Genomic DNA, 16,016 nt, shown 5'->3' on the forward strand with positions numbered 1-16,016 from the left:
ATAGTAACTAATCTGGAGGCTAAACCCTTTCAGTCTCCTGCATGCTAAATTGTTAAATTATAATTCCCCAACCACAAATTTTGGCTACAAACTGCACCAGACATGGTAGCCAGGAACGTCTTATTTAAGGGACATGCCTTATCTAGTACCCAATAACTTGCATCCTGTAACAAAGCAGCACAGGACACTCTTTGTCCCATATTTCAGCAAAAATCATACACATGATGGTACACTCTGATCCAGATGATTTGGAACCACAGACAAAAGATTGCAGGGTTTAAAGAACTTTGTCCCATGATATTTATACAATTGTCCTTTATTCCTACGAAAATGTATGCAGTCAACCTAGACCTAGGTAGAGAAAGGAAAAATAATACATTTTATTACCCTCTAAAACTTTTAGTTAAATCTCTTACAGTGTTGTAAATATTAACTTCATGAGCTCATGACTTACCAAATCTAGAAGCAAGAGCTGTGTTTCCCCTTGGAAAGACTTTCCATAGAATTTCCAGCACCACATGGGTCAGGAGATATTGTACCTCAAATCCATAACTGGTCTGGGACTGACCATTGTCTATCATGAGCCTTGGAACAAATATAATTTTGGATGTGAGAGAGGAAACTAGACAGTTGAGAGAAAGAACAACACTTCCTTAAAAAAAATTTTTTTTTTTAAAAGCTCAGCCTGCCACAGAAGAGTATGATGGCTGTTTGAAGCTACTCAGGGTGTGAAATCTCTGAATTATTGCAGTCCCAGCAGAGATGGATTAATGGGCAGAGTACTGGTAAAGCAGCCAGAGGTGCACATGATAAATGCAATTTAGCAAATGGATACCAACAACATACCCTATATGGAGTGTGTTTCTTAAGGGGATGCTATAGCATTGCCCTTTTTGGAATTACAGATTTTGGCAATACCATTAGCTTTGTTTAATACATCACTCACATTCAAACCCCTATATCCAGGTTTATTCCTTAATTTGATCACATAACTGATTCACCCCCAGAGACAATAGTGCATCTGTTATTTGTTTTGGATTTCTGGCTTAAGCAATATTTAAGCAGGTGCACATTTACACTTAAAAGAGCATCAAACATGAAAATGGAAGAATTCAGCAATTAGAGAAAGAAAGAATCCCCATTTAATTTTTGGTGGGTGAGGTTTTTCTCCAAATACACTTTCTAATAGGAAATTATTTTTTTTCAGTGGGGGAAGGGAGTGAAAAAAAATGGTCAAGTCAGGTTTTATTTCTCAGCTTTGTTTGGCTACAAATTTAATTACCAGTGATAGCGAATTGCAATGGCAGCTGAAAGAAATGAAAATGTACCCATCTGAAAATAAAGCAGTTTTCTCCCTACCACCTTCTTCTCTGTCCCCCATCCTGACATTTGAGTCTCTGTCCTTCTCCCTCTGAATTTGTTTGGGTTCCCATTCCATTTTCTATGTTGCCCCTGCCTGCCAGACTTACACCTGATGCTCCTCATATTAGGGTCCTTCCCATCCCTTACAATAATTTGCTGGAGAGGCTGTAATGCTGAAGCAGTGGAGTGGGGTATAGAAGGTCTTCTCAAGCCACTGACTCTAGTTGTTGACTTGATGGTCCAGAAAGCTAGAACCGAACAGGGCCAGAGATGAGGACTTCAGTCAGCTGGATTCTTCCCCCATCCCTTTTACACTGGTTCAAGGCAATTGGACTCTGCAGCCACATCCTTTACCCCAGTTCAGTAGTGGCTGAACTACTAAGACCCTCAATGAGCACACATGACTACTTCTCTTCTCCTGTGGGGCTGTTCTGAAAATGTAATCTTGCACCACTTGACCTCAATGGGTATAGGATCAAGAAATGAGTGACTGGGCAGCTGAGGAAGGTTGCTCTCAAATTGCTCCCTTCTATAGTGCTCTATCAGGTCAGCAACTGGCCAGAGTGCTGAGTGTAGGAAGTGCCAAAGGATATGGCTCACCAGAGACCCCAGTGACTCATTCTCCCCAAGCAAAATAATACTGCTTGGGGAGAAGCAGATTTAGGGGGACCATTCGAGAGCTGCATGATTCCTGTGACTGTGCAATGAATTTAAAGTGCTACAAAGATAGGCTTTACCATGATTAAAAGAGTTGATGACGGAGATGTCTAACTCATTCACTGTATGTCTGTCACGTATTAAAAACAGAAATGCACATTCGTTCATTATTATTAGCTTGTATTATCATAGCACCTCTGGACCCAAACCAAGATCAGGCCCCCACTGTCCACTTACTATTTAAGGATACATAAAATATGTCAAATCAAATCAGTGCAGGAAACGAGTTACTGATCGACTCATTACTAGCTAATATTGCAGTCCTCTTCCCAGCACTATATGTTAATATTTCCACTCTGAATAGCGTATAAAGCCCCTTTGAGAAATTCAGAATGTCCAATTTATCAGAATGGCAGGAAGTTATTGAATTGCCCTCACCTTATTAGAAGCAAGTCTTTGTTTTTTATTATTCTATTAAATGTTTTTATTGTAAATAGAAAGAAAAATAGTGAAATGCATAAAGCTACAGAAACTAGAATAGCATCATTGATATTTATGATCTACAATAACTACATAAATAAGGAAACAAGCTGTTGATTACATTGCCTTAGCTCAATCAGAAACCAGAAATAAGGCCTTCCGTAACATATTTGCAACTCGTGCTTTTTAGCAAGGAAATTGCACAACTGATTTAAGTGTCCATTTATATTCCACTTTACAGACATAATATTATTAGGGAGACAAGGTAGGTGAGGTAATTCTATTGAACCAACTTCTGTTGGTGAAACAGACAAGCTTTTGAGTTTTACATGGAGTTCTTCAGATCTAGGAAAAGTCCTCAATGTAACAGCTAAATACAAGGTGGAAGAGATTTTTTACCATAAGTAGTTAACACATGTTGCAAAAGACCATTCAAGGCGAAGTGGGTAGTTAACACCTCTGCAGTCATAGGACTGTTTTTATTGAGTCCAGGATTTTTGGTGTCTATCAGAATTATGAATTTAGAAGATGTTGTGTGGGTTTTCTCTGTGGATGAGGACTGAGAGGTCAGATGTGGAGTGATTGTTTTGTGAAAAGTGTTTGCCCCTGGGTGATATGGTGTTTTTGTTTTGTGTAATTTTTCTGTGTGAATTCATTTGAAGATGTAGTGATTGTCTTGTTTCACCCACATAGTTATTGGAATATTTAGTGCACTGGATGAGGTTCACCCCATGTTGCGACAGACATGTGTAGGATCCATGGATCTGTGAAGACAGGTGCGGTGATCCATGGATTTCTTGTGTATAGTTGTCTGTAGGTTTCCATTGCTGAAGCTGATGGTGGTGTACAGGAAGTTGATGCTGGCATGGGAGTGTTCTAGAAATTGTTTGATGAATGGGTGGTGATGGTTGAAGTTGTGGTGGAAATCTATGAAGGAGTTTAGGTTGTCAGTCCAGAGGATGAAAATGTAACCAATGTATCTCAGGTATATCACTGGTTTTGTGATGCACTTGCCCAGAAATTCTTCCTCAAGGTGGCCCATGAAGAGATTGGCATATTGGGGAGCCATCCTAGTGCCCATTGTAAAATTTTTATGGGTGAGGATGAAATGAACGAGCTTGATGATGACTTTGGCGGGTGGGCATATCTGAGTATTGTCCAGTAACCATCCCAAACACACCAAGAACTCAGTTATCTACAGCCAGGCACTCAAATACCACACACTATGTACCAAGGAGAAAATCTGCAATATACACCTTAACACACTTACAAGGACACCCCCCAGAGAAGTAGATTGCATCATGGAACAGCCACCTAACTACTCCAAGAGAACCTGCTTCAATACAGGGGGAAAAAACGTCCGACTGTACACCCCTTGTTGTCACCTACCTCCCCACATTAGAACCCATATGGGATACCATTAAACAATTACAAACCATGCTCAACAGGGACCACATACTGAAGGAAATATTTCCCAAACCCCCTCTTCTGGCCTTCAGACAACCCCCTAACATCTCCAAGTTCATCTTCAAAAACAAGCTCCCCACTAGGATTGCCAATCCTCCAGGAATTAAAGGTTTATCATGTAATGAAACCTCCAGGAATAAGTCCAACCAAAATTGGCAACACTATTCCCCACAGACCAGAACACACCAACTCAAAGTGGCACCAAAACAAAGGTGCAAAACTTGCAGACATATATCCACTGCTACCCACCTTGTCTTTAATTTCTTGGGACCAACCTGGCTATAACAGCACTGCAAATAATATCATTACACTTTCACATGTGTGTACTATATACACACATATATATTTTACATATACAGAATTTAAATTTTTTGCATGTTGTATAAAAAACATGAGCGTATTTATTGTGACCTTTAAGAGGTTAAATGAGTGTTAAAGTTTTAGAAGACAAAAATCCATATATTCTCAAACACAGGTGTAATATTTTGATTAAAGACTCAGGTACTAACTGCTATGTTTTTGCACAGCAATATAAAATTACACTTTGCCAGAGGGGAATTAATGAATCAATCAATCAATCTACATACAGTAAACTACTGAAATGTTATTAAAATACTTGTTCAAGTATTATCTCTAGAGCTAAATTATGATACTACACTGTACTGTATCAAAAGATTAGGACTCCGTAGCATTACTAACACACAAAATGTTCTGTACAGTGTTATGTAAATATTTTAGCATGCCTGCAGTGATTCCACCTTGTGAAATGATCCTATCAGCTCAACATAAACAGGGTTTAGCCTGCATCTGTACTTTGATGTAATCGCTCTTGATAAATTCTCTTGGTGCCCCGTCTGTGCCTCTCTCACTATGAAAAGGTATTTGTATCAGTATACAATGAAGACCAGTTAAGGGAACAGAGTTTTCATATAAAACTTCTGACCAGAAGACATTGTGAAAACATCAGCAGTATGCACATTGTTTAACTGAACTTCAATGGGATTACTTATTCACAGGATCAAAGCACATGCTAAAATCCCTTGCAGGATCAGTGCCTTAATGTCCACTATGCCAGAGATGTTAATACTCATCTCAATTTACTGCTTAAGCATGTTTCTGCCCTGGAGTTAGTACCTGGTATGCTGACTGAAGGGCATCAGATGAAAAGCAGAAGGGAGCAGAAGCAGAAAGTCAAGGCTCAGTCCCCTGCAGAGTTTGTAAACTCTATTATAGGGTCAGGGTTGCTGTCAGAACTTCTGCTTAGTGGAGCTTCTAAGCTTTGCAACCATGACATATTTTTCATATGCTCCCCAGCAGCTCATCTTTACATCCTGGTGTTTGGGCTCCAGTTTGCTACAGCCATGTATGTTCATGTGTAAGTCTATTCTACTTACATTTTTATTGGCTATTGAATACATCCAGGTTGAGTTGTGGATTAATTGAGAGACACTACTGTTAATTTTTTTTTTTAAATCAGCATTTTTCAAAACAGTGGGATACAAGATCCCACAGTTTCCCCCCTTATTTAATATAGGAAATAATTTCACTGTGTCAGATACCACTACATGTTAACAGTAGCTAAATATTGACTAAGCAGCAAAGAGTCCTGTGGCACCTTATAGACTAACAGACGTATTGGAGCATGAGCTTTCGTGGGTGAATACCCTCTTCATCCGATGAAGCGGGTATTCACCCACGAAAGCTTATGCTCCAATATGTCTGTTAGTCTATTAGGTGCCACAGGACTCTTTGCTGCTTTTACAGATCCAGACTAACACAGCTACCCCCTGATACTTAAATATTGACTGTTTAATGGCAACCATTCTAAATAAAGGCATTAAGATTTTTCTTTATACGGACGACTTTTTCCAAGAAAATTGATACTGAAAATTAATTTTAAAAAAAACGTTAGAAAAAAATTTAGTATTAGGAAAAATAGAACCACCACTTTAGAAATTGTAGTTTTCTTTTCTTTGAATGAAAATTCTCTAATTTCTAAGAGCTTTGTTATAACTGATTAAGGTTATGCATTGATATCTTTTTAAGACAACCTAATTACAATTTAGGAACTTAAGTTTCTTCTATATGGCAACTTGTAGGGTTCTACCATTAGCAAGTGCAGGATAAGCCACAGAAAGGGGAAAACAATAAAGGCTGGTGTTGGAAACAGTTTGATGTGTAGGTTTCTTTAAATACAACTACAATCACTTGACTTTCAAACAGTTTAACTTTAGCTTTGAATTTTCTGTCTCACATCATCTGTTTTTATAACTACAATATTTTAACAATGTTATTTTACATCCACAGATCTCAATGTAGTACCTTAATTGTAAATTAAAGGCTTTTTACTGTGATTTCAAGATCACAGGGAACTTTTTGTAAGACTAGGAGAATAACCTAACCAAATGACAGCCGGGCTAATTATATTCTGACTACTTGAAACAGTGGGACTACTTGCATGAATAACAACTACTCCAGTGAGTACGTTTCCCCCCCACCCCCCAAGGACATCACTTTAAATTCGCTCTGCAATTTTAACTGAATAAAGAAGTTTTCCCATTTTCCATCTTAAAAGGTTATGTAGTATTTCCTTGCACTGTTAAACAGCTACCATACTTCTGTGTTCTTTGGCTTTTTCCCTGCATCATTACTTTCCTTGGTTACCTCTGTTTTGTGGTCTCCAAAGAGAGTGATATCTTGAGGCAAAATAGCATTCAACAATTTAAAAAAATCAGACTTTTTGCAGTATGAAAACTGCACAAATGTGCTTTGCTTCGGGAAGAGCATCAAGGGGTAGCATCTTTCTCCGGTATCACTGCTGTAGAGAGGTGCATCCAAATTACCCTTTTTCAAAACACTAGTCTTCTAGGGCAGAGCTGAAGCCCACTGAAGTCAATAGAATTCATTCAACTGAGTCCAATGGGCATTTGATCAGGCTCCTATGCTAAATGGAAATTTGTTATAAGATAGGGTTACCATACGTCCGGATTTTCCCGGACATGTCCGGCTTTTGGGGGCTCAAATCCCCGTCCGGGGGGAAATCCCCAAAAGCCGGGCACGTCCGGAAAATCGGGAGGTCAGCCGGGCCGGCGGGGAGCCGGGTCGGCCGGGCCGGCGGGGACCCCGGCCGGCGGGGAGCCGGGTCGGCCGGGCCGGCGGGGACCCCGGCCGGCGGGGAGCCGGGTCGGCCGGGCCGGCGGGGAGCCGGGTCGGCCGGGCCCGGGGGGACCCCGGCCGGCGGGGAGCCGGGTCGGCCGGGCCCGGGGGGACCCCGGCCGGCGGGGAGCCGGGTCGGCCGGGCCCGGGGGGACCCCGGCCGGCGGGGAGCCGGGTCGGCCGGGCCCGCGGGGACCCCGGCCGGCGGGGAGCCGCGTCGGCCGGGCCGGCGGGGAGCCGGGTCGGCCGGGCCCGCGGGGACCCCGGCCGGCGGGGAGCCGGGTCGGCCGGGCCCGGGGGGACCCCGGCCGGCGGGGAGCCGGGTCGGCCGGGCCCGGGGGGACCCCGGCCGGCGGGGAACCGGGTCGGCCGGGCCCGCGGGGACCCCGGCTGGCGGGGAGCCGGGTCGGCCGGGCCCGCGGGGAGCCGGGTCGGCCGGGCCCGCGGGGACCCCGGCCGGCGGGGAGCCGGGTCGGCCGGGCCCGGGGGGACCCCGGCCGGCGGGGAGCCGCGTCTGCCGGGCCCGGGGGGACCCCGGCCGGCGGGGAGCCGCGTCTGCCGGGCCCGGGGGGACCCCGGCCGGCGGGGAGCCGCGTCTGCCGGGCCCGGGGGGACCCCGGCCGGCGGGGAGCCGCGTCTGCCGGGCCGGCGGGGAGCCGGGTCGGCCGGGCCCGCGGGGACCCCGGCCGGCGGGGAGCCGGGTCGGCCGGGCCCGGGGGGACCCCGGCCGGCGGGGAGCCGGGTCGGCCGGGCCCGGGGGGACCCCGGCCGGCGGGGAGCCGCGTCTGCCGGGCCCGTGGGGACCCCGGCCGGCGGGGAGCCGCGTCTGCCGGGCCGGCGGGGAGCCGGGTCGGCCGGGCCCGCGGGGACCCCGGCCGGCGGGGAGCCGCGTCTGCCGGGCCGGCGGGGAGCCGGGTCGGCCGGGCCCGCGGGGACCCCGGCCGGCGGGGAGCCGGGTCGGCCGGGCCCGGGGGGACCCCGGCCGGCGGGGAGCCGGGTCGGCCGGGCCGGCGGGGAGCCGGGTCGGCCGGGCCCGCGGGGACCCCGGCCGGCGGGGAGCCGGGTCGGCCGGGCCCGGGGGGACCCCGGCCGGCGGGGAGCCGGGTCGGCCGGGCCGGCGGGGAGCCAGGTCGGCCGGGCCCGCGGGGAGCCAGGTCGGCCGGGCCCGCGGGGACCCCGGCCGGCGGGGAGCCGGGTCGGCCGGGCCGGCGGGGAACCGGGTCGGCCGGGCCCGCGGGGACCCCGGCCGGCGGGGAGCCGGGTCGGCCGGGCCGGCGGGGACCCCGGCCGGCGGGGAGCCGCGTCTGCCGGGCCGGCGGGGAGCCGGGTCGGCCGGGCCCGCGGGGACCCCGGCCGGCGGGGAGCCGGGTCGGCCGGGCCGGCGGGGAGCCGGGCCCGCGGGGAGCCGGGTCGGCCGGGCCGGCGGGGACCCCGGCCGGCGGGGAGCCGCATCAGCCGGCCCGCGGGGAGCCGGGCCGGCGGGGAGCCGGGGGTCAGCCGGGCCCGCGGGGAGCCGGGGGTTTGCCGGGCCGCCGGGGGCCGGCAGTGCTGGGCGGGCCGGGGGTGGTCGGCCGGGGCCGGCACCCCAGGGCCCGAGCTGACCCAGGCTGGAAACGCCGGGGGGCCAGCCTGGGCCGCGCCTCCTCCCCCCACACCCCCTTTACCTGCTTCAGGCTTCCCGGGAATCAAATATTTGCGGGAAGCAGGGGAGGGGGCGGAGACTTTGGGGAGGGGGCGGGGTTGGGCAGGGGTGTGGGCGGGGCTAGGGGCGGGGCCGTGGGCCTTGGAGTGTCCTCCATTTGGAGGCACAAAATATGGTAACCCTATATAAGAGCTGCAATTGTTTCATGAATAAGCTCCAAATATTGGGAGAAAAACTGTCTACGAGCTTCCTGAATTCTCTCTTAGTTGAATACCATTTATTCAACTGAGTCAGTTCTTCCTTGGAACCTGGCAATATTCCACCTAACCTTATACAAGCGTTAACAGTTCCTTTGTTGCAACTTTCTCAACTGTCTAATATTTGCCTGATTTCCACTTCATTTTTTTTAATCTAAAGTGCTTGAAAAAGTAATTTACATTCTGATACAAATTCATCTTGTTCCATTTAACTCATGTAAAATACAAGTCACGTTGTAGAGCTCACCACAGCACAGAAGCTCCTTTGGGAAGGAGTGTAATGATTTATTGGATTCTGCTGATTCAGGATCTTTACCATTCTTACTTTTGTTATGCCTTCCAGCCACTGTCACTACCAACCATGGAATTCTTTTGACACCTTTACAATCTATTGTTGGGTATTGAATTTACTTTGTTTGAGTCCTAGTCACAGTTATTGTGGATTACTGTAGCTCTGAATTTCCTGCTTTGTGATGTGATATATCTCAGAAATCAGAGTTAGGACCTTCATTCCCCTTATGTGTTAACATGTGATGTGTTATTGTTATGCATATGTCATCGGTCCCTTAGATGAAGAATGCTGTTATTCATTTGAATGTGTTTTAATAAGTGTTGTTGATGTTATCTTAATGATCTCTCAAAGTAGTTTGCTTATGAATTGCCTAGTTTTCCATTGCATGTACTTTGCTATGTAATGACAGATGTTAGACACAAACAGTTGCTTAAAAGAAAATTTTAAATAGTTTTACAATCATTAAAATTTAATTTGTCAAGGTCAAATTTCAACTAATATAGAGGTGAAATGTAGCCTAATGTAAAGTATTTAAATTTTGTGATGGCCATGAAACTTAAGAGAAATATTAGTTTCTTAGCTCTGTGTGTATGTCTCAGCCACAGTGTTGCAAAACATCTGAAGGCTTAGTGTTAGCGAGTTGGAACTCTGAGCCCATCACCTACCACACAATTCCCTCCCTGCAGCCAATAAAACTGCAGCATGCAAATTAACGGAATAGTGATGATTGGGTAAGTTACCTCCGATGTCACAATTACATAACTTAAGAATGACTTGAGCCACTGATCTAGCTCTGAGTAAAACTGTAGAAAGATGATACAGCCATTGTTATTAACTTTGCTTAATTACAACCTAATGTTTTGCTGTTGTTTGTGTTCTTTGTTTTTTATTGTAGCTTAATCAAGAGCTGTAGTGTTAATGCATGTATGTGTGTGCAAGAGAGGATTTTTGGCTCCCTGGGGACAATGGCTCTTTAGCTACCAGGCCCCCCCCAAAAAAGTTATAATCTGAAGACAAAAACTGTTGAGGCCCATTTTTAATTAAATTTTAACCCAAAAAATAATTAACAAGTTTATTTCTAAATCATTAGAAAATGCAGTCTTTGTTCACCATTACATGTGTATATTTAAAAAAGGAAACACTGTATTTATCATACAAAACAATGAGGTTGAACCCCTGCTTTAAGTGCAAACCTTGATGCACCCTTAATTAGGGTGACTCCATAATACTTCACAACTGTAGAACTACGTTTCTAGTTTCAGTTTCTAATCTGTTACACATTTTAAAAAAACATTCAAGAAACATTTCCTTCAAGTTGCTCTTGTCTGGTTTAAAAATTGATCATTTTAAACAGGTTTTATTCTAAAGCACCTTGCAATGCCCATATGGAGGGAGCTGCATAAATATATTCTGTTGTTGTTACCGAGGGAACCAGGTTGCTGAGAGAATATGAAGAACTGCCATGACTTAACCCAACAGCAGATAGTTATCAGCACAACTAAGGACTTTCAGAGGTCACCCACAACATTTATCTTCCTCCCCTCCCTACTCCATCTCAAATCTCACTGAAAAGATAAAATAGGGGATGGAGGCAAAGGGGACCCTTTTCCATTAAAAAGAATACTTATACAAAGAAGAGATCTAAGGATTTCAGACAAGTCTTCAATCAGTTGTGTCACTTACCAGGCCAATAATCTCACAAGAGGCATTAGAAAATGACTAAACCAGATACTTAGAATGTGAGGGATTTCATTACACCCTGATTCTGAATTGAAATATCTCTAATACGGATTTAAGAACCTTGTCCCATAAGACAAGGTTCTTTGATTATAGTCTTCATTTGGAAAAATCCCCCCTTTTAAACTATAAACTAGCATTATGTCATTTTGACCCATTAAAATGCAGTGTATTGATGCATTTAGGCCGCAGTTCAGCCAGGTACTTCAGCATGAGTCTAACTTTAAGCTTTAATAGGACTTAAATTGCTTAAATTTAGGCATGTGCTGAGGTACTTGCTGTACTTGGTCATTAGCCAAGAAACAGAATATGAGTGACTTGTTTTAAAATCTGATGTGACTTGAAAAATTGTCAAATTAACAGTAACATAATCTATATCATTACAGCTTGGAAGAAGGAAATCCAGACTAATGTAAAAGAAGTCAAGTCAGCAATATGTTTCTAGAGCTTTATCTCCTTGGAGATCAGACAGTAGTGGTAAGAGATGGAACAAGAAGTCACTTAAGAAATCAGATGAACTGTAAATGAGTACCTTCTGATGGGTTGCCGTGAGTTCCATATAAAGCTTGGGATATTTATAGTATTTTGTTTTCTGTACCTCTAACTTTACAATTTAGTTTAAAAGAAAAAACTTTTACAGTTTTGAAATTGATAACCATAAGAGTTTTATAAGTATTTCTGAGTAACACATATATTTACTTCATAATTCCATTAAGTTGTTTTTCTGCCTCTTAAGATAAATATTGACTTCAATGAAACTTCTCTGGTCAATAAATCTTGCTGGTAACCCGAAGAAGTCAATATACAATATCCTTGGGATCTACAGCAATTTTTCTAGAAGTAAGGTATAACATATTATACAACTTCATCCCTGCCCTAACTCCATTGAAATCAGTTTAAATAAATGTTATAACTCTATTGGAAGCATTATTTAAATAAATGTTATGTCGCCAGAGTGAGTGTGTGCATATCTGTGTTTATATAATCTTCCTTTACCTGCATCTGCCATTGTTGTATGTATCAATTTTATTTATATCTATTTTGCTTTAAGCTATAGATGGTTTACATAAGTATGTTCATTCCTAAATGGAATGATTTTCTTAGCACAGATTAAATAGCATGATTGTATCAGAAGAAAGTGGCAAACTAAAATGTTACATATATTCTCCATCTACATCATGCAGCATGTATACCTACAGTATCCTATCTCAATCAGAAACATCACTACATGAGTGAACAGGCCATTAAAAATGATGCAACTCAAAGTATTACCCTTTGTAAAAAAAAAAAGAAAAAGAAAAAAAGGGGGGGGCAGAAAAGGCTAAGTAAGCACTAACCACCTCTTTAAAAACAGACAATAATTACATGGCACCAGGTATTTTATAAACAATAAACACATGAATTTGGGATTAAATACTCATTGAGGTGAGGTATGTAACAATTTGTGTCTCTAGTAGGGTGACCAGACAGCAAGTGTGAAAAATCGGGATGGGGGTGGGGGGGTAATAGGAACCTATATAAGAAAAAGACCCAAAAATCGGGACTGTCCCTATAAAATCGGGACATCTGGTCACCCTAGTCTCTAGTCCACCACTCATGAGTGTTAAAATTATCCTAAATCATAAAAATAAAGTATGTACTTTACATGTATACACTTGGTACATACAGTATACTGCAATCTATTCATAATAAACATAGCCATTAAATGTGTACTCAAATATTTCATTGTGTGCAAGGAATATCCATGTTCCAATTATTTTTTCTTAACATCGTTCAAATGCGCTCTGGGAATGAAATAGCTGGCTCAAATGAGAATGTAGTCTCCCAAAGGACATACATTCATATGTATGGTTACAGGAAACCTTTTCACATTGATGTTGCAGCTCTATTTCAGATTACTATGCCAAGTTCAGACTTTATAATAAATAAGCACACAAAAAAAGGGGTGGGGGCTATCCACTTGTTCTTTTCAAACAAGTAAGGTCTATTTAGCTCATCCTAGGCCATACTATGGGACAATTTTTTTTAAATGTATTTTATATATATTTGGGCATGCTAATGTTCAGATACCAGAACAGTGTCTAATTATGTGTTGTTTGATTATAGATGGGGTAGTAGTGTTACGTCTTGGCAAAAGACAATCAACACGTAGAACCAGTTACATGTAAAACCAGTTACAAACCCAATAGTTAGATTTCTGTGCTTTTTATGTATTAACACTCAGCCCTCCTGAGATAAAGCAATGACCTTTCTTTTTGACTCAGAATGGGAAAACACTCAGCTTACTAGCTTACTACTGTGAAGCCTTGTTGTTAGTGTGAAGAATCAGGGAGATGTGTAGTAAGGTATGCAGAACATTTCAAATATTTTGAGAAATATTGAATTCTATTTCCAGCAATTCATCAGTTCTTGTGATTTTAGTAGAATTGTAAACACAACCTATATTTAATATTTCATTAACAGGTACAAGTACTTAAAAAGGAATATTTTTATATTATACAATTTGGTGGAAAGGAAATTTAACACCTTATCTACTAGTTGTTTTTCAGGTTTCATCTTAAACAGGTGTTAATGTACTATCTATAATTTTCATGCAACAATAGGTCCGTTATGCTTTTAATAAGTGGATTTCTACCTGAAATAAACCCTAACATGGCTTACATCAAATGTAATATTTTTCTATGTATCTCAGTCATTTTTAACTGTATGTCACTGTCTCCCATCCTTTCCATTGGTGAATAATTTACAGTCTGTTGCAATATGTAAACCCATTCAGTCTCTTTTGCTTCGCTATCTATATGCGTCTATCTCCTTATTTTGCTTGTACTACATACTAACTATGAGCTTCATCTAAAAAGCATGCCATTTATTTCAACTCCGTTCCTTGCTTTTAAAAGTTACATAAAGCAAAACAACAACATTGCTTTAAAACATATGAATCACAGCACTACTTACAAGCACTTCAAAACCTCATGAAATATTCACTGCAGCCATCCCCAGCATCAGATCTGCTGTGGCCCCAAAGACACATCCTTAAGTCATATAATACTGCTGCAGGAATTGATCCTTCAGGGAAACCTCCTGGACTCTACACAGAGTTAACATTTTAAAGCCCCACGTAGGAAGAGAAAAATCACATCTAGACTAATGTTTTCTTTTAAACAGTCCTAGGTCTATATTAGATCAATTACAAGCCAACACAGCAGTGAGCCCCAGTGCCACCTTCCCAATACATCTCCACTCTCAGTGCTCAGTTTGTAGGAGGCTGGGAAATAATGCAAGGATGTTTAATAACTTCTCAGGCTCCACATAACTTTCCCACTCACATTTTACACAGCGGTTTGGGGAATATATTCCAACAGGCTGTTTACTTCGGTGGGCCGCTTCGGGACCTTTGGCTAGTTTCTTTCCTCCTCTACCCTTTGGGAATTTCGCCAACAGATCACTGAAGCTCACACCTCACTCCTCCCTGGGCTTTGCTGGAGGAGACCCAGCAGGGAAAGGAAAGAAGGGAATCAGAAGCTGGCTTACATGCTCCAGTTGGTCTTTCCTCCTCAGCCAGACACTGGCACTGAAGTCCTGCTGCTTGACAGTGCTGTAGAAGTTGGCACCTACTCTGGGGAGGCTCGGGGATGGCTCTTTGGGGCGGCTCTTCAGCCTCAGCTGCTCGAAGCCCTCGTGGGGGGAAGAGGCGAGCCAGTCATGCCTGACTTCCATCTTGACATGACAAGGCAGAGTCCAAGGAAAACCAGAGGAAACCAAGGAATTAGGAGGCACCAGGTGGTGGGGGGGGAGGAAAAGAGGGAGGAGGAGAAATAATTCAGAAGGGAGGGGGAGGGGAAGAAGAGCTGCAGGTGTGGAGGGGGGAGCTGGGAGGGGAGCAGGAGGACTCAGGACAGCAGATGCTCCAAGATGCAGCTGCGGCTTGTTGCCCCCGCCGGCAGGCAGCTGCAGTCCGGAGCGGGCGCAGCGCAAGGCGCTTTCTCGCGGCACTGGCTGGGACCCTGGGCCGGAGAGAGCCGGGGCGGGGAGGTGGTAGCGGCGGCTGCTCCGCTGCTGCTGAAGAGGGAGGGGCTGGGCTCTCTCTCCAGCCAGCCCGCAGGTTGGTGCAGTGAAGGGGCTGGAGCTGCTGCCGCCGCCGCCACGGTCCCTGGCATTAGTTCAGCTCCGCCTCCTCTCCAGCAGCCACCTTTGGGGAACACTTAACAAGCCCCACGGTGGCTTCTAGGACAGGAGCCGCGCTGCCTCCTCCCTGGGGTGCAGGCGGCTTCCCCAGAGGAGCGGAGGTGACAGCTGCTGGCTGCTGAATCCAGGCGAGCTTGTCTAACGGGAGGGAGACACCTCCCCCGGCCCCTCCCCTTGTGACCGGCCCTTTCCTTGGCTGGCCAAACTTCAGCGGCTCCCCAAGCAGGGAACGCGCGTCCCCCTGCTCCAGCCAGTTCCCGAGCCACGCCAGCCCCGTCTGCCGCACCTGGGAGTCAGAGGCACCGGCACGAGCATCCACCTGTGGGAAGCAAGCGCGCACGTCCCCCTTGGGACCACCCTGCGGGGGAGAAGGAGCTTGGATGGTCACTCACTATGGGGTGGGCTCAGCTCGTTCTCCCAGCCCGCGCGCCTATATGCAGGACGAGGTGCGGTCATCTCATGTCACTGGCTTTCTCTCCCTCTGCTTTCTTCCTGCTTTCTTTGCAGCATTCAGGTTAGAATGCCAGCAGGACTCACTCAGGTACTGTGCACTTCGAGGCGCCCCCCTCCCAACTTCCACAGACTGGACTCTTGGCCAGGCTGGCAGAATCAGCACCTAAACAGTTTTGTTTGAACACGGGAAACAAGGCTTTGTGGGAGCTAAAGCTTCCTACTGTAGCCAAGAGGATGACAAATGAGCCACCAGGGGAATGATCTTTGTTAGACACTACCCTAAGGAATTCATGCTGGCAGCACTGGTTCAAGACAAAACAAACAAACA

At 45.5% G+C, this 16,016-nt stretch overlaps 1 protein-coding gene across 4 annotated transcripts in view; it reads right to left on the reverse strand.

The window, feature by feature from the left end:
* The window catches only part of PLD5 (phospholipase D family member 5), a 261,310-nt gene extending 245,542 nt beyond the window's left edge, over window positions 1-15,768 (reverse strand). The window contains exons 1-2 of one of the 4 annotated variants that reach the window (XM_042848386.2): window positions 15,628-15,768; window positions 14,582-14,767 (exon numbers count right to left, since the gene is read on the reverse strand). In XM_042848386.2, the coding sequence (XP_042704320.1) occupies window positions 14,582-14,767 (186 nt within the window). In that variant the 5' untranslated portion in view covers window positions 15,628-15,768. Of the gene's footprint in view, window positions 1-14,581; window positions 15,185-15,627 lie in introns of those variants that run through there. The other 3 variants (XM_008170449.4, XM_008170452.3, XM_024107156.3) reach the window with 3 other exon arrangements.
* Between the last annotated feature and the right edge of the window lie 248 nt (window positions 15,769-16,016).

Source organism: Chrysemys picta, chromosome 3 (assembly GCF_011386835.1).
Source record: "Chrysemys picta bellii isolate R12L10 chromosome 3, ASM1138683v2, whole genome shotgun sequence".
In the NCBI taxonomy this organism is placed as follows: Eukaryota; Metazoa; Chordata; order Testudines; family Emydidae; genus Chrysemys; species Chrysemys picta.